A 19,261-nucleotide genomic window follows, 5' to 3' on the forward strand; every position below is an offset into this window, starting at 1 on the left:
TGCACTCCTCGCAAGTTGGTAGGTCGTGGGGAAGTGTTTCGGAGAGTGGTAGCTGTCAAGAGGCTGGTTGTTGAAGTTCAGGAGACAACATCAGATGAAAGAATGGGTACATGGAATGCACTGCTCGCAAATTGGTAGGTCGTGGGGAAGTGTTTTCGGAGAGTGGTAGCTGTCAAGAGGCTGGTTGTTGAAGTTCAGAAGACAACATCAGATGAAAGAATGGGTACATGGAATGCACTCCTCCCAAGTTGGTAGGTCGTGGGGAAGTGTTTTCGGAGAGTGGTAGCTGTCAAGAGGCTGGCTGTTGAAGTTCAGAAGACAACATCAGATGAAAGAATGGGTACATGGAATGCACTGCTCGCAAGATGGTTGGTCGTGGGGAAGCGTATTGGGAGAGTGGTAGCGGGCAAGAGGCTGGTTGTTGAAGTTCAGGAGACAACATCAGATGAAAGAATGGGTACATGGAATGCACTCCTCGCAAGTTGGTAGGTCGTGGGGAAGTGTTTCGGAGAGTGGTAGCTGTCAAGAGGCTGGTTGTTGAAGTTCAGGAGACAACATCAGATGAAAGAATGGGTACATGGAATGCACTCCTCGCAAGTTGGTAGGTCGTGGGGAAGTGTTTTCGGAGAGTGGTAGCTGTCAAGAGGCTGGTTGTTGAAGTTCAGGAGACAACATCAGATGAAAGAATGGGTACATGGAATGCACTGCTCGCAAGAAGGTAAGTCGTGGGAAAGCGTTTTTGGAGAGTGATAGCTATCAAGATGCTGGTTGTTGAAGTTCAGGAGACAACATCAGATGAAAGAATGGGTACATGGAATGCACTCCTCGCAAGTTGGTAGGTCGTGGGGAAGTGTTTTCGGAGAGTGGTAGCTGTCAAGAGGCTGGTTGTTGAAGGTCAGGAGACAACATCAGATGAAAGAATGGGTACATGGAATGCACTGCTCGCAAGATGGTAGGTCGTGGGGAAGTGTTTTCGGAGAGTGGTAGCTGTCAAGAGGCTGGTTGTTGAAGGTCAGGAGACAACATCAGATGAAAGAATGGGTACATGGAATGCACTGCTCGCAAGATGGTAGGTCGTGGGGAAGTGTTTTCGGAGAGTGCAGCATTCTCTAAAACAGTGGTTTTTCAAACCTTTTCTTTCAACTCACAAACCACCTTAAGTAATCCCTATGCCCTAGGTTCTCTGTGATTAGTAAAGGATTGCTTAAAGTGGTACGTGGATAGAAAGGAAAAAGTTTGGAAACCACTGTTTTAATCGTACTTCATTGACTCATTATGTGCACGGTTTCATAACTCCAAAGGAAATGAGTCAATGGTAATTTTTCTCAAGCAAAATATTTCAGTAACAATTGGATCTGGAGCAGTGATTCTCAACCTTCCATTCCCACTCACACGCCATCCTTACAATCCCTTACTAATGACAGAGCACCAACGGCATAAGGATGATTTCAGGTGGTAGGTGAGTGGAAATAAAAAAGTTTGAAAACTACTGTTCTCAAAGACTGTGTAAACTTTAGTGTGTAACCTCAATGGCCAAAAAAAAACATAAAGGTGTCCTCGCTCCTCTTAGTTGCAGAACTATCGCAAGAAAACTATTTCCTTATCTGCAGCTAATATTAAAGCAACCAGCTGAATGTGTTGTAATGGTTCAGATCCATTAGATTCCAAACTACCTCTTCAGCTCAATCTTTTCAATGTTAACATTAAAAAAAACGGCAAGTAATGGAAATAAAATAATAAAAGGTGCAGCAGAAGATGTGGAAGGTGTGGAAAATAGATAATAGATGCCTCAATAAATTTTGAACAAAATATATCTTTACCTTCAGTTTGAGCACTGGTTTCTTTAGTGGACTGGCACAGTAACATGAAAAGATCTTGCCGCCTTTTAAAAATACCAAAGATACGGTTTCATCTTTATGGGTGATGATGTTCATCTTGGCTGGAACCAGGTAATAAAGAAATTGAGTTGTAGGTATTGTTACAGCTTATTTTCTGCAAACCGGTAAAACCTGCAGCTTGTCTCAACCCACCAGGGGAGCTCTGCCATTAGTTCAAACTAGAGCAACAAACCACTTTCTAATGCTTGCTGAACTCCAGTTTACCAATGTCAGTTCTGGGACCAGCAGAGTTTACTGAGCCATGTTAACCGATGGCTGTAACAACCTGGATGGTCTCGTCATCAGCATGGTTAATTTAGTCCATTTGTACTGATTACATCACCCACTTTTTCACCAGTATGTTGTACAGGCTTATTTTAATCTCTGTAGACAACTCTAAGCCCACTGCTCTTTAGAATCATGGAACCCTACGGGGAAGAACAGGGGCATTCATCTATGCCAGCGTTTTTTTAATTGGTTCAGAAATTCCAGGTTGGCATAGTGGTCTCAGTAGTTCTATGACCAGGAATGCAGAAGAGACTGCAGAAAATGGCAGACCAAGCCAAGACACCGATCTCCTTCCTTTTGAAGAAGGCAGGAGGAAGGCAGTCAGCATCATAAAGGGCCCCCATCCCTTGGCCATGCTCTATTTACATTGCTGCCTTCAGGTAAAAAGTACAGAATTCCTGCACCTCTAGGTTCCATAACAATTTTTTGCAATAGTTAGCAGGCACTTAGACCTCACAGTAAAATCCAACCCCTTTGTGGTGGTACACCATCGGCCTACTGCAGGGGCAACCTCTGTACCTGCAGGAGAGTAAGGGGCTGTCAATCCGTCGGCCTGAAGGAATCAAGCCCCACCCAGTCGGGTGTCAATCACTCTCTGGGACAGAAGCCTGTGTCGGCCTCCCGAAGCTCACTCAGAGTTACTGCAGCTACAACTCTGTGGAAGTCTTTGTGGATTAAAGGCTGTTGTACAGTCTTTATCTTTTTGTGTGTCTGATTCAGGCTAACAGTGCACCACACCCCTAACCATAACAAAGATTTATTGAAATGGCAATTTAAATTAAATATTTATTCTATTATATTCATTATGCTTTTATCTCTAATGGGTTTAATTCAATATGTACTTAGTGTGTAGCTGCTGCAAGAAAAAATATTACTGCGTCTGAACATTGTACTTAAACATAAAAAACGTAGAAAACATAGAAGATAGGAGCAGGAGTAGGTCATTCGACCCTTCGAGCCTGCTCCACCATTCAACGAGATCATGCCTGATCTTAAAGTTCAGTACCCCGTCCCCACCTTCTCTCCGTAACCTTTAAATACCCTTATACTGAAGAAATAGTTCTAATTCCCTCTTAAATAGATTGAATGAACCTGCCTCTACTGCCCTCTGTGGCAATGAATTCCGCAGATTCACCACCCTCTGGGTATAGAAATTCCTCCTCATCTCGGTCCTAAATGGTTTGCCTATTATCCTCAAACCATGGCCCCGGGTTCTGGATTTTCCCATTATTGGAAACATCCCATCTGCATCCATTCTGTCCAGTCCTGCCAGAATTTTATATGTCTCTATGAGATCCCCTCTCAATCTTCTAAACTCCAGCAAGTACAATCCCAATTTGCGCAATCTTTCCTCATAAGTCATTCCTGCCATTCCAGGTATCAGCCTGGTGAATCGCCTCTGCACTCCCTCCATTGCAAGAACATCCTTCCTTAGATAAAGTGATCAAAACTGCACACAATACTCCAGGTGGGGTCTCACCAAGGCCCTGTACAGCTGCAGTAAGGTATCCTTGTTCCTGTACTCAAACCCTCGTGATATGAAGGCCAACATACCATTTGCCTTTTTAACCACCTGCTGTACCTGCATGCTCGCCTTCAGAGACTGGTGTACAAGTTACCCCTAGGTCTCTCTGCACTTCCCCATCTCCCAATCTATTGCCATTCAAATAGTAATCTGCCCTCCGGTTTGTATTACCAAAGTGGATAACCTCACATTTATCCACATTGTAGTGCATTTGCCATGTATCTGCCCAGTCCCCTAATTTATCCAAATCACACTGGAGCTTCCTGACCCCCTCTTCAGTGCACACAACCCCTCCTAGCTTAGTGTCATCTGCAAATTTGGAGATATTACATCCAATCCCCTCATTTAGATCATTAATGTAAATTGTGAACAGCTGGGGTCCCAGTACAGATCCCTGTGGTACCCCACTGGTCACCGCCTGCCACTCAGAAAATGAGCCGTTTATCCCAACTCTCTGTCTTCTATCTGCCAGCCAGTTCTCAATCCACATCAATACTTTTCCCCCAATCCCATGAGCCTTGATTTTGTAAGCCAGTCGTTTATGCAGGACTTTATCGAAGGCCTTTTGGAAGTCCAGGTACACCACATCCACTGGCTCTCCCCCATCTATTTTACCTGTCACCATCTCAAAGAATTCCAATAGATTTGTCAAGCACGATTTACCTTTTGTAAATCCATGTTGACTCTGTCTGATCCCTTCTCTATTACATCCTTAATAATGGATTCCATCATTTTGCCCACTACTGATGTAAGGCTCACCGGCCTATAATTTCCCGCTTTTTCTCTACCCCCCTTTTTAAATAGTGGGGTAACATTAGCTACCTTCCAATCCATGGGTACCAATCCTGAGTCTATCGAGTTCTGGAAAATAATTCTTAAAGCATCTGCTATCTGAATGGCCACTTCCTTAAATACCCTAGGATGTAGATTATCAGGCCCTTGGGCCTTTAAGCAATAAACTTATCCTAATTGTCACATCGTTTCTCAACAGTAGCCCCTCAAACAGTGTGGGTGTGGTAAACCACTGTTGGCTGCTGCTGGCTGGACACGTCCTCCCAAGACCAGTCCTACCCATAGTTCCTTGCATCTTCCCTCTTTCTCTTTGGTTCGATCACTCAGTGAGGTTGATGTTTGTTCCAGTCTTTAGTTAACAAAAGTCTAATCATTTCACAGCGTCAGGCTTTTGGGATTTTTGATGGTACATCAGTGGGATAGGCCATTGAGCCAATCCCACACAGAGACCAAACTGTTATTTTGCAGTGGCCTGCAAACCAAGTCACGGTGCAGCTCACAAAATGGCCGGCAAATGTGGAAATCACAAGGGCCCCACAGGGACCGATGGCCGTCATCCCGCATGACCTCCCGCACAGTGGGCGATGGTGGGAACGCTGGCCAGTCAGAGACCAGCACTGAGATGACATCACTCTTGCCATCAGAGGCAGGGAGTGAACGTAAACAGAGCTGGCAGAATAAATCAGTCTTCGACCTCGACTCGACTGTGTTCTTCCATACTTCACGTAGCACACACGCTACATTGGTGACTCCGACAGGTTCAACCGACAGTTGGACCTGATGATGTCGGACCAAGCAGCTCTCCGCTCAAGCTGCCAACGTTCTGAGTGTCCCAGTCACATGTGTGGTTCAAACAGTGGGAGATTGTTTTAAAGAGGGTAAGTTTTTATCTTTTAATCAGATGAGGGAAGATTTTGGTATTGATAAGAATTCTTTATTATCAAATTCGATCTTTGGTAAAATGTATGATTTTACCTAAAATGACTAAATTTGAGACTTTTCTTATGAAGGTACCAGAGAAGGGGTATATTTCATTTGTGTATCAAATATTACAAGATGGTATGAATAAAAAGGGTTGGGATAGATCTAAAATTAAATGGGAAGCGGATATTGGTTTTATTTTTTCTGAAGAGGATTGGTTAGATATCTGTTATGATTGTGTAACTAGATTGATAAATGCACATTATGCAATGATTAATTACAATTTTTTACATCAATTATATTTGACACCTGAAAAATTTAAAAAATATGGTTTTCATGAATCAGATTTGTGTTTTAGATGTGTTTTTTATGCTGTTTTGTCATGTATACATATACTCTCAATTTAACTGGCCACTTAATGGGATAAAATATTTAGGTATTAAGATAGATAAATAACTTATGATTTATATAAGTTGAATTATCTTACCTTGCTTTGGAAAATTGAGAATGATTTTTTTTAATGGATAACTCTTCCAATTACTTTGATTGGAAGGGTTAATAGTATTAAAATTAATATATTGCTTAAATTACAATATCTTTTCCAAAACCCACCTGTTTTAGTACCACAATTCTTTCAGAATTTAAATAAATATATTAGGAAGTTTCTGTGGAAGGGTAAGTTTCCAAGAGTCTCTATCAATAAATTAACCTGAAATTATGAAGTGGGAGGATTAAAAAATATTATTCAGCAAACCCAAACAAAGTTCATCACCTCCCTCTTTGATGGAGGAGTCAAGTCTTCTTGGGTAAAATTGGAACTGCATAAAGTCGGTGAGAAGATAGCAGAAAATTTTTTATGTAAATGGAATTCTAAATTACTACTTGGTCCTTACTAAAACATTGTTACAATTTGGAATAAACACAATGGTCAAATTAGTGTTATTGGGGGTCTCTCATCCAAAACACCCCTAGCTCAAAATAAATTCATTCTGTTAACAATTGATAATAAAATTCTAGAAACTTGGTCTCACAGTGGGATCAAATATTTTGAACATTGTTTTGAGCAGTGACAATTTATGACATTTGAACAAATACATCCTTTTTCAGCTATCTTCAGTTAAGATCCTATTTAAGGGATAAATTAGGTCCAGCCCTGTCCTTACTGCAATGTAGTGAAATAGAGACTCTGGTTCAAAAGGGGATCATAAAGAAAATTATCTCAAAAATGTATTCCTTACTTCAGGTGGAAACTCTTATACAAGTCAAGGGGTAGATAAGTCAAGAAAGAGATGGGGATCATATCTGGGAAAATAAATTGATCCATTTTGCTGGTCTGACCCATGTCAGGACAACATGAGCAATACAATTAATAAAAGTTATAGGCTGGTGCAATATAATTTTTTTGCATCAGCTGTACCTTACTCCATAAACAGTAAATACATTGAAATCTGAATGATCCAATTTATGTTTTCGATGAAGCCAAGATATAGGGACCTTTTTGCATTCAACCTGGTCATGCCCTAAAGTGAGATCCTTCTAGGAAGATTTGGGGAATCTCCTGGAACAAATTACCTCAGGTGCCAGAATTGTTTTTATTGGGGAAATTAGCAGATATAAGACCTAAAATGAGGCTGTTGAAATATCAATTGAAATTTGCTAAACACGCTTTAGTGGTGGGCAGGAAATACATAGCCTTTACTTGGAAATCTGATTCTGAACTTAGTCTGACCCACTGGAAGTCAGAAATGCATAGTTGTGTTCCCCTGGAGAAGATGACTTACAACCTCAGAAATTGTTACAACATGTTTTTAAGAATTCTGAATCTGTATTTGAGATATACGAAGGTTAACCTTTGGTGATTCCCCCCCTACGGTCTCCAATCCATAATTTCCAATATCCCTAGTGATGTCTATGTCAAGACATTTATCCCTTAAGGGAGGAAGTAAACTCTGGATAATCACGTCATGTTTCATCTGTAGGTAATTAATGCTTTTGGAAAACAGATGATTTTGTCTCATTATAGGGGAGAATTTTTACCTTTTCTTTTTCTTTTTTCCTTTTCCTTTGGGGGAGGGTTTTTTTCTCTCTCTCTTTTTCTCTTTTCTTTTTTCCTGTTTCCTACTTTTCTTTTAATAATCAACATGGTGTGTAATTTTGTATTTATAAATAATAGTGCAGAATTTGAACATTTAGATCACACATGTCAAACTCAGGCCCGCGGGCCAAATTTGGCCCGTGATATAATTATATTTGGCCCGCAAGATCATATCAAATATGTATTAGAGCAGGCCCACTGGCCGCCGCGCCAGTATAGCTCATGCACAGCTAATACTACAAATCCCAGAATGCTTTGCAAATGCGTTGGTGCCGGCCTGTCAGCCCGCTAATCACCCCCACCTCCTCTCTTTACTTTATTAGCATCTGCGACCTGTCACCTAACTCACATGTAATAAACCCCTTACGAAAAATGGCCAAACGAAAGACAGAAAACAGGACCTTTCAAGACAGGTGGGAGGCAGACTATGTGTTCATCATTTTAAAAGACAAACCTGTTTGTCATTGAAGCAAGTTGTTATTTTTTTGACTTGTTGGCTTGTGAAAAAAAATACATTTAAAAGGAGCTTAAAGGCTATAGAGAAATATTATTTATTGAATATTTTATTTCTCATTTGTTAATGCTTCTTCTGGAAAGAGTTTAACCAAAACTATTATTAAACATTTATTTTAATAAGAAAAAGTTTAACATTACATATGTTGAAAGAAGAGAAAACATGCAGATATTTTTGAAAATTTTCAATAAATATTTAGTTTGGCCCACGACTTAGTCCAAGTTTTTAATTTTGGCCCTCTGAGAATATGAGTTTGACACCCCTGATTTAGATCATGTGTTGATTCTCCTTTTTTATATATCAACATGTAGTTTGGTTTTGGTATTTTATTGTATGTATCTGTAATGTTTCTTTGACTTTGTTTGTTTTGTAACTTCATGTTGATTGAAAATCATTAATTTTAAAAAAAGGATAGTCAGCATGACTTTGTGAAGGAAAGGTGATGCATTATGAGGCCTAATGGAGATGTTTGAGGAAGTAACCAAAGAAATTGATGAAGGTAGGGAAGTGGATGTGGTGTATATGGATTTTAGTTAAGGCATTTGACAATGTCCCTCATGGAAGATTCATTCAGAAAGTCATGAAGCATGGGATCCATGGACCCTTGTCTCTGGATAGAGAATTGGCTTGCCTGTAGAAAGCAGAGAGTAGTAGTGAATGGAAAATATGGAAAATATTCTGCCTAGAGGTCAGTGGCTAGTGGAATTCTGTTCTGTGACCCCCCCCCCTGTGATTTTTATAAATGATCTGGATGAAAAGTAGAGGGATGGGTCAGTGCTTTCTGATTATACAAAGGTTGGAGGAGTTGGGAATCCTGTTGAATTAGGTTACAAAAGGATATAGACTGGATTCCGAGATGGGCAGATGGAGTTCAATCCAGATCATTGTAAAGTGATGCATTTTGGTAAGTCAAACTTGAAGGCAGAGTACATGGCTAATGGTAAGATACTAATCAGTGTGGAAAAACAGAGGTACCTTGGGGTCCAAGTCCATAGATCTGTCAAGGTCACCACACAGGTTGATAGGACAGTTAAGAAGGCCTATGGTATGCTGTGCTTCATTAATCAGGGGATTGAGTTCAGGAGTTGTGAGGTAATGTTACATCTCTGGTGAGACCACACCTAAAATATTGTGTTCAGTTCTGGTCACCTCATTGCAGGAAAGATCTGGAAGCTATGCAGAGGGTGCAGAGGAAGTTTATCAAGTTGTTGCTTGGATTGGAAAACACATCTTATGAGGCAAGATTAGCAGAGCTGGAGGTTTTCTCTTTGGAGTAAAGAATAATGAGATATAACTTAATAGAGGTCTACAAGATTATGGGAGGCATAGATAAGGTAAACAGTCAGCACCTTTTTCCCAGGGTGGGAGTAGCAAACACCAGAGGACATCTGTACAAAGTGAAGGGAAGGTTTAGGGGAGACATCAGGGGTATGTTTTTTATGTAACATTGACTGGAAGGGGATGCTGATTATGGAAGGTGATGAGTGGAATTGGAACACTAAGGGGAAGGGATAGGGGACCCAGTGTGTTGAATGTATGGGTGATAGGCAGATGGAACCAATTGAAGGAGGGGAAACTCAGTAATGTGGCTGGGGTGGTGGTGGTGGGGGGGGGGTGTGGGGGTGCCTGGAATGCCTTGCCAGGGGTGATAGTGGAGACTGAAACATTAGGGACATTTAAGAGACTCTTAGGCAGGTGCATGGATGAAAGATAAATAGAGGGTTGAGGTAGGGAGAGCCAAGCCAAAGAGAGATAGAAAGAGATATGGGTTGGCACAACATTGTGGGCTGAAGGACCTGAACTGTGCTGTTATATTCTATGCATTTGTGCTGGCCAAAAAAAGTATTCACACATCTTAGTGAGACAAAACCTTCAGCACTAATCAATCAATATTACCAGAAATCTTCTGGTTGGAACTTCTAGGCTTCAGCTTTAATCCCTTGGAACTCTGGTATATAGTCAATGTTCTGTTATCCGAAGTAAAAATCAAGAAATTAAATTTGCTCTTGAAATCTGTCATGTTTTCGACCTGAAAAAAGTTTTTAGACACATATCATCATAGAGCAGAGACCACGTAGCACACATTTTCTTTGACATTTCCACCAGTTATCATGCAATCTCATCATCAGTCACACCCTCTCCTCTCACCCCTTTCTGTTTTCCACATGGACCACTCTCACTTTGACTCCCTGGTTTGCTCATCTCTCCCCACTCATCCTGTCCCTACATCTCCTCCCTCGCTACTATCAAGGAATCTAAACAATTCTTTCAGATGAGACAGATTCACATTCCCCTTGTCTACTGCATTTGGTGCTTTCGATACAGTTTCCTCTATAATACAGTAACAAGAGCCCTTTTAATTGCCCTTCCAATTTCAACACTGTCCTGGCTGTCCTTGGCTTCCATTGCTAGGATGGCCAAATGCAAACTGGTGGAACAGCATCTTAAATTTCATCTGAATAGTCTACAACCTCCCTGCACCCCCACCCCCGCCCCCCAACCACCACCTCCCCAGCCACTTGTTATTGCAGAGCCCGTCGAAAGACTCAAAGGCTTGTTGATCCAAACCAAGGCTTTTATTAACTAGAAGACTGGAGCGTATCACATGTAGGTCGACCAGTCCAGAATGACCTGGTCTGGCTAGGAGCAACCCTTTAAGACCTGCCAGTAGGCGTGGCTAAGCTCTCAGCCAATCACAGTCATCCTACACTACCAGCTGTACATATACACATTGGTGATAGAATCTGTACTATCACAGTTACCCATTTTTCCCTCCTTCAATTGGTTCCATCTGCCTATCACCCATACATTCAACACACTGGGTCCCCTATCCCTTCCCCTTAGTGTTCTGATTCCACTCATCGCCTTCCATAATCGGCATCCCCTTCCAGCCAATGTTGTGATCGCCACCCTTCCCTCCATCTGTCCTCCTCTACTGGATCCATCTCACTTTCCTGCTCCTACGTCCATCCCACCCCCACCATCTCTTTATGCTCTCGCCCCTTTACACTCTGCAGGGTCTCAACCTGAAACATTTGCTTCCACAATTCTACTTGACCTAATGACTTCCTTCAGCAGCACATCTACACCTTTTCTTGCAGCCACTTCGGAATTCAAAGAAATGCAAGACTGAATAATTATTACCCTTAATCCTTCTCCTTTATATTCCCTATGTTGATGCTTACATTTTAAATTTACAATAAAGGAAGGAGTTTTAAACATCCACCAGCACAGTCTCAACGAGCATCTAGCTGCAGTCCTCAAGACGCAAACTTCAAAACCAACTGTCAGCACTTTAAATGTAGCTAGAATACTGGCATGTATCCAGATTGGGAAATCACTCGGACATGCTGTGTCAGTGAAAAACCGACACATCATATAATGCATGAACGATATAAAAGTAGATGAAGAAACTAAGCCAAAACAAATACAGGAAGACAATATCCAGGTGAGCTTCAATAGGGCATCAACAGCACAAAATTTTTTGGATAACTTGAATGTTGTCCAAGTTAACCGGGATCATGAATTAGCATGCTGGAAATATTATCCTTTCGTCCATGTTTCTTTATCTGACATACATCGAGATGAAACATGTTTCTCTGAACCAAGGTGCATACAATACACAGTACATTAAAAAATCACATATATAGACAAATTTATAATTTAAAATAAATATATATAAATATTTTGGGATGATTTACTTGGTTGCAGGATAGTGTTGAGCAATCTCAAAGACTGAAGGAAGAAACTATTTCCCAGCCCGGCAGTCCTGATTATGATACTCTTGTGTCTCCTTGATGGAGGTGCATGAAAGAGATTGTGTACTGGATGGAAAGGATCTTTAATAATTCTTTGAGTGTCAAAGTTGGGTCAAATTTCTACACAGCCCTAATGCATTAAACTTTTCATCTTTCACTGGGAGAACATCTAACACGATGGCCCACATCTTCTCAAGAGTGATTAAGGTTGGACATTAAACAATGGTCTTGCCAACCATACTGACGTCCCTTGCATGAATTAAGAAATGAAGATAACTGATGCTAAAGATGTCATTGGTATGGACCATTATGTCCAATCCTCCATCTGTTAAGGTAAGACGTGATAGGTTTAAGGAGCTACAATTGGTCTTGGAGAACAACCCAGCCTGTCCTCTTCTACTGATCATTGCACAAGGATGAAGTCTCTGCATTACCTTAAGCTAGAGTGGCAAGTGTATAACTGCTGCCCACCTCCTCCCACAAATACCTGTCTTCATCTAATTCAGTTCATTCTAACAAAAACAATTGAATTAAATTCAACTGTATCATTACATCGTTTTTTACAGGCCCAAAGTACCAAGATACAGTGAAAACTTTGTTTTTGCATGCTATCCAGGCTGAATGAGGGCTCCAATAGTTTAGGGCTCTAAAAGTGTATCCTTCCAAGAGATTCAAATCCCCCCACCTCCCCCCCCCTCTACACTGGCAGCTCCCAACAAAGTGAACAGACAGAAGATGGGGAGCCTTCATTAGTCAGAGGACTGCATATAGAAGGTGGGTGTTAATGTTGTAGTTGTATGAGACTTTGGTGGGATGCCATTTGCAGTATTGGTTCGGTTTTGAACACCGTGCTACAGAAAAGATATTGTCAAGCCGGAGAGTGGGCAGAGAAGATTTACGAGGATGTTGCCAGGATTCATGGACCTGGGAACAGATTAGGCTTTATTCCTTGGAGCGCAGGAGGATGAGTGGTGATCTCATAGAGGTATACAAAATCATGAGAGCTATAGATTCCTCCCCTCCCCCCATTGACATGATCTACCGGGATCATTGTCTGAAGAAGGCATGCAAAATCATTGAGGACCCCTTCCACCCTGCACACAGCATCCTTCAGCTGCTCCCGTCGGGGAAGAGATACAGGAGGATCAGAGCCAGCACCACCAGGCTGAGGAACAGCTTCTTCCCCCGGGGAGTGAGAACGCTGAACGTCCAAAGGAACGGCTCACACTGACCATCCGAGATTCTCATATCTACAAAATCCCAAACTACTTTTCTCCTTCACCTGAATTTTTGTTTCCTTCCTTACCTTCCCCAAATTCCTTTCCATTTCTTTTATTTGTTACTCCTTCGTAATCCTCACAGTCATTCCTCCTTTTGAAAAAGCTCATGCAATTTGATTTTAGAATATTAAGTCCAATTATTTCGATGATTGAAAGTTTCTAAGCAGCACATTCATTTCATAATAAGTACAGTGTGAAATGCATGAGCTCATATTTTGGCCCAGCTTCAATGCTCAAAGAATTATAGAAGATCCTTTCCATCCAGTACACAAACTCTTTGACCACTACCATCAAGAAGGTGGTACGGGGACATCATAATCTGCCAGGCTGGGAAATAACATCTTCCTGCAGGCTGTGAGATTGATGAACAGTAACTGGGTAAATCATCGCAAAATATTTATGTATTTATTTTAATTTATATCTTTGTGTATATAGGGGATTACTATGTACTGTGTATTGTGTTCACTGTCGTCCAGAGAAACACTGTTTCATCTGGATGTACATGTCAGATAAACCTGAACTAAAGGATCAATAAAAGAATATTACCAGTGGAAGAGAGGGTATCACTGTTAGTTGCTTGCAAGCCCAAATTCTAGCTCAAGCTGTTTAACATTCTAGTTCCGTTCTCTGAACAAGCAAAGTTAACATGAGCATTAGAAAGAAGCCTGCATCTTTAGAAAGAGGTCAATCACCATCAGGCAATCATTTTGTTCCTCTCTCCACAGGTACTCCCTGATTTATTCTGTTTACTGGCATTTTCTAGTTATTATTATAACCCATTTTAAAGTTTTTAATATATTTTTCACTTGAAGCACTAGAAGTTGATTGAGAGTTAACTGAAACATTCAAATGGAATTCTATATTCATATGTTGATGAGAATTTGAGTTGAGCTCCATTCACCCATTTGTCGCCCACTTTCATTCACCAACTTGCTACCAACCACCTACAATTCATCCTCAGTGATGTAAACCACTGTATGTATGTTTAGCTGTCTGGACATGCCCCTTGGCTGACTGTACCTGTTGCTCCTTGCCCAGACTCCTAATTAAAGGTGTCTGTCCCACAGCCTCCTCTGTAGTTCAGGACCAACTATAGATGTGCCTCTATTCTATTGCTAATAAAAGCCTATCAGTTTTATGTAACTTCTAGTCTTTTGGAGTTATTGATGGTGCATCACTCAGTTTAATTTCATAATCTCAGGAGAATGACTGCTTCATCTGGTCACCACAAAATCTATATTGTTCATTTAGACTCCCAGAGAGATGCAGCATGCAAAATAGGCCCTTTTGTCCCATTGTGTACATTCTTTCATCAAGCTATTTACACCGATCCTCTGCTAATCCTGTTTTATATTCCCTATTTTCCAATCCAATCCCCTCTTAATTCTACCACTCATCTATACATTTGGGGTGATTTATAATGGCTGCATGTTTTACTCATGTGGGAGAATGTATAAATGGCACACTGACAGCACCGGAGGTCAGGATTGAAGTGGGGGCTTTGCACCTTGAGGCCGTGGCTCTACCAGCTATGCCATATGGCACCCAGCTTGAGGAATTAGCGCTGCTAGTTATTTTCAACAGATCTTTCATCCCAAATGGGTTGAAGTGGTTAGTGCCACGCCTTACTAGGGTTCAAATCCCTCACTGTCTGTGAGAAGTTTGTGCATTCTCCCCATGTCTGTATGGGTTTTCCCTGGGAGCTCCAGTTTCCTCCCACACTTCAAAACTTGTTGAGGATGTAGGTTAATTGGGTGTAAATTGGGCAGCACGGACTTGTGGGCTGAAATGCCCTGTAACCGGGTTGTATCTCTAAATTTAAATTTAAATGCCTTTCGAAACTTCCTTTTTTCACAACTGAGTCTTTCACGCAATGCATTCTAAATAAAGATAATAAAATACATGCTCAGGTGCTACGTCGGCAAATAAGACTCTACCCATGGTTCTCAACCTTATTTCACCCACAGACCTCCTTAAGTATTTCTTACCGCAGATCACCTATAATAAACCCATGAGAGGGGCTGGATGAGCTTGAGCCCCCTCCCCAGATCACCCACAGGATTGCTTTGTTTTGGAGGGAAATTTTTTGGAGAACTTTTGCCTTTCTTTGCCATTAGATTACCACCTTGCTCTACATATTTATTACCTGTTTATATCAGTAATATTTGTCTTTGCTGCAGACCACCTTTCCAAACCCACGGAGTAACAGTGGTCTGCAGACCTCAGGCTGAGAAATACAGGAAATGAATGAAAGAAAATATGATTTTTTTTTCCAGACTTGTAAATTCATTCAACTATTATCGGAAAGCAGACAGAAAAGTGAAGTTAACAAATTACATAGTTTAATGCCGTGATGCCATACCCAATTGGTTAACATAGATAGGCAAAGTAAAAATCCAAAATTAATTTAAAAATTCTGCACTGAATGAGAAGTTCTGTATCAATCTCTAACTAAATCTCAGCTCAGAGCAACAGAAGTTTATAACAAAACAAGTACTCACCTAGTTTTCTAGGAGTATTTGATTTGTACCAGAGGCTGATTCGGGTGTTGAATTTATCAGCTTAGACTGAGCCTTTATTTGATTTGTCTACTTTATACTCTATAGGGAGGGGATTTCATGACTTCCTGTGGAAACATAAACAAATTCAAACAAAATGATTGGCTCTTTATATTGCATGTAAAGTACAATGTTGAAAAGACTTTTGTACAAATATCTGGATAGGAAAGATTTGTAAGGACATGGGCTAACTGCAGGTAAATGGGTTTGCTCAGAATATTGACGTTCAACAAGGATGAATTGAACTGAAGGATGGTCCTAGGCTGTATATTAGGACTCAGTGAAATGTGATAGGAAGTTCTAAAGAATCCAATATCCTTCAATGTCAATGGCAAGAATCAATAACTGCACTTTTTTTTGCCTCAGACCTGGTCTGAACAAAACAAGGAAAACAAGAAATCTGCAGGTGCTGAAGAGGTACTTGACATTATGGGCCTTAGCCCTTCTTCTCCAGAGTTTCACCAGCACTTTGAGTACCGTTCGGGCAAAGACAACCAAAGAAATTGAAATAATTTTGATCTTTTCAGAACTGACCAGAAGATTCATTTTTTTGCATGAATGGCATATCTAGGGATTTTATGTTCAAATCGTGTTACTGAAGAGACACCTTAGCCATAACTTTGTGTAAATATTCACAAAAAAAAGAAATGAATAATAAGAAAATGTGCTCAAAGTTCATTGTGACATCAAATTTAAATATCTTTTCAAATATATACAGTGTCATTTTCTCCCCCCTCCCTCCTCCCATCCCACCCTCCCTACCTCCCCCCCCATTCATTTAAAGTGCAAAATCTAAGATACATTAAACCAGTCAAACAATGTTGTCACTCAATAAAAATAAACAAGAAATTCCACTGAGTAAATATATTTGAAAAGGAAAATGTATGTATCTTGGTCAATGTGGTTTATGGTGTGAAAAAAAAAATCAAAAAAAAAAATCTTTATTTGACCTGAAGTGTGATTTTGTTGCCGATTGGCTAGCTCACTCTGGATTCTAATCTTCTAGACCAATCTAGCATGTAGGAGCTTGTCAAGGAGTTTGCTAAAGTCTATGCAGACAACACCCACTGCTCTTCCCTTGCCAATCATCTTGGTCAACTCTTCATGAATCAACTTTGAGAGACCCGGTCTCACAGCCAATGCACAATGCTGTGCCAACAATCATTTATTAGTCTTTAACTTTCAAAATACAAATAAATCCTGTCCTTATTGATAATGCTCCCAATTTTGATGTTCGACTCACTGTCCTATATTTCCCTGGCCTAACCCTTCTGCTCTTCTTAAATAACATTAGCCACTCTTCTGTCCTTCAGTACTTCTCAGCCGTTTAAAAATTATTCTGATGCACTTGAATGGACAAGAGATGATTATGGGTAGTCAGTGTGATCTTGAAAATGTTTCTCATATCTGCTTTTGGTTTTTCAAGATGCATCCAAGAAGGTTGTTGAGAGCAGAACTATGGATGTTGTATGTATGGATTTCAGCAAGGCATTTAATAAGGTTTTGCATGGTAGCTGCTCTGTAAGGTTAGATCGCATGAGATCCAAGGTGAGATAGCAGTATGGATAGAAAATTGGCTTCATGGATGAAAGCAGAGGGGTGACGGTGGAAGGTTGTTTTTTGGACCAGAGGCCTGTGACTAGTGGTGTGACCCACAGTTCAGTGCTGAGTCCATTGCTGTTTTTCATCTATAACAATGATTTAGATAAAAACATACATGGCCTGATTTGCAAGTTTGCAGATGGCACTAGTGCGCCTAGCATTGTAGATAATGAAGAGGGTTGTCAAAGGCTGGAACAGGATCTTCATCAGTTGGACAGGTGGGAAGAGGAACAGTTAATGAAATTTAATAGAGAGACATGTGATGTGTTGCATTTTGGTAAATTTAACATGGGTAGGACCTACACAATGAATGGCATGGATCTGAGGAGTGTTGTAGAGCAGAGAGATTGGGGTGGGGTAAAGATATATAGTACTTTGAAATTTACATCACAGTTAACAGGGTGGTCAAAAATCCATTGTCAAACTATTGAGTATAGAAGTTGGGAGGTCATGTTGTAGTTGTATCAGATGTTGGTGAGGTTCCTTTTGGAATACCGTGTTCCGTTTTGGTCACTGGGCTGCAGGACGTTGTCAAGCTGGAGAGGGTGCAGAGAAGATTTACAACGATGTTCCCAAGAATCGGGTGCCTGAGCTAGAGGGAGAGGTTGAGTAGACTCGGAGCGCAGGAGGATGAGGGGTGATTTCACAGAGGTGTACAAAATCATGAGAGGTGAGCAGACCAAGTCTTTTGCCTAAGGTGGGGGAATTAGTAACCAGAGAGCATTGGTATAAAATTGAAGTGGTGGGGAGGGGAGAAGAAGAGATTTTATGGGAACCTGAACGATAACCTTTTTTACACAAAGGGTGGTGGGTGTATGGAATGAGCTGCTGAAGAAGTTTATTCAGGCAGGCAATATTGCAATGTTTTTAGAAAAAAATTGGCCAGGTACATGGATCAAACATAGGCAGGTGGGAAGAGTGTGTGAGGGATATTTTGGTCAGCATGGGCAAGTTGGGACAAAGCCTGTCTCTACCCTCTATGACTTAGGCAATATGCTAGGTATTTTTCATGAAATTGATAAGTCTCAGCCTGTAAAAAATACTGGCAAAATTTAACTGATAGAAATTTGATAACTTGATCCAGCCAAGTGAAAATTCTCAAGAGAATGTTAAGATAAACAGTAATAAAAAGGAACTAAAGAGGGTATAAAAGTAGTTTCTCCAAGTGTACACTATATGCTTAAAATATATGTAAGCTCTGACGGTGAATGGATCTGTATGTGTGTGGGTGGGGGGGGGGGAGGGAGGGAGGGACTGTTTTTGTTTGTGAGAAAAAGTTTAATATTTTGTATATTTAAAATGTCACTATGTATAATTTTGAAAAAAAACAAGGACAATATTCAAAGAGAGAACGTTAAGATAATGTGGAGTTCAAGACCCATCCTAATATTTGAATAATGAAGCACAGAAGAAAACAAAGGTGTTCCAGAAAAGTTATCAGAAGGGAAAGAATATGTAAGTCATGAAGCCAGCTGAGTAAACAGAAATAGTGATGGAAGCAAAATTCTGATTAAAAAGCTAAACAATTTCAGTCTCTGCAGAACTAGAAAACTTTTGGAGGCTCTTTATAAAAAGAATCTTCTTATTTCACTCCAATTATAGTTGAAAGTTTTAAATTTTAATTTTTTTCAAATTTAGACATACAGCAATGTTACAGGCCGTATCAGCCCACGAGCCCTTGCTGCCCAATTACAATTACACCCAATTAACCTATAATCCCTGGTATATTTTGAACAGTGGAGGAAATCCACACAGACACAGGGAGAACGTACAGACTCCTTACAGACAGCACAGGATTCGAACCCCAGTCCCGATTGCTGGCGCTGTAACAGCATTGTGTTAACCACACCTGTTGAGAATATACATTTTCACCTTTTCTTATTAATGAAAGGGAAGGATCATTCAGCTTTGAAACAGTGCCAGTATTTGTTGGTCCCATTTCCACTTTTATGTTCAGACAATTTATTCCCTTTTAGCTGCCGTCAACTCCCTCCGATTCTCCTGCATCCACTGGCGTGTATTTGGGACATGGAGGATACCCATGCTGGTTC

General features: G+C 40.6%; 1 protein-coding gene across 2 annotated transcripts in view; it reads left to right on the forward strand.

Moving 5' to 3' along the window:
• ckap2l (cytoskeleton associated protein 2-like) overlaps positions 1-18,629 on the forward strand; it is a 60,355-nt gene extending 41,726 nt beyond the window's left edge. Inside the window, exon 8 of one of the 2 annotated variants that reach the window (XM_069917715.1) lies at positions 18,543-18,629. In XM_069917715.1, coding sequence (XP_069773816.1) covers positions 18,543-18,568 — 26 coding nt within the window. In that variant the 3' untranslated portion in view covers positions 18,569-18,629. The remainder of the gene's footprint in view (positions 1-18,542) is intronic. The other variant, XM_069917716.1, reaches the window with a different exon arrangement.
• The last annotated feature ends 632 nt before the right edge of the window (positions 18,630-19,261 follow it).

This window comes from Narcine bancroftii, chromosome 2 (genome assembly GCF_036971445.1).
Source record: "Narcine bancroftii isolate sNarBan1 chromosome 2, sNarBan1.hap1, whole genome shotgun sequence".
NCBI lineage: Eukaryota > Metazoa > Chordata > Chondrichthyes > Torpediniformes > Narcinidae > Narcine > Narcine bancroftii.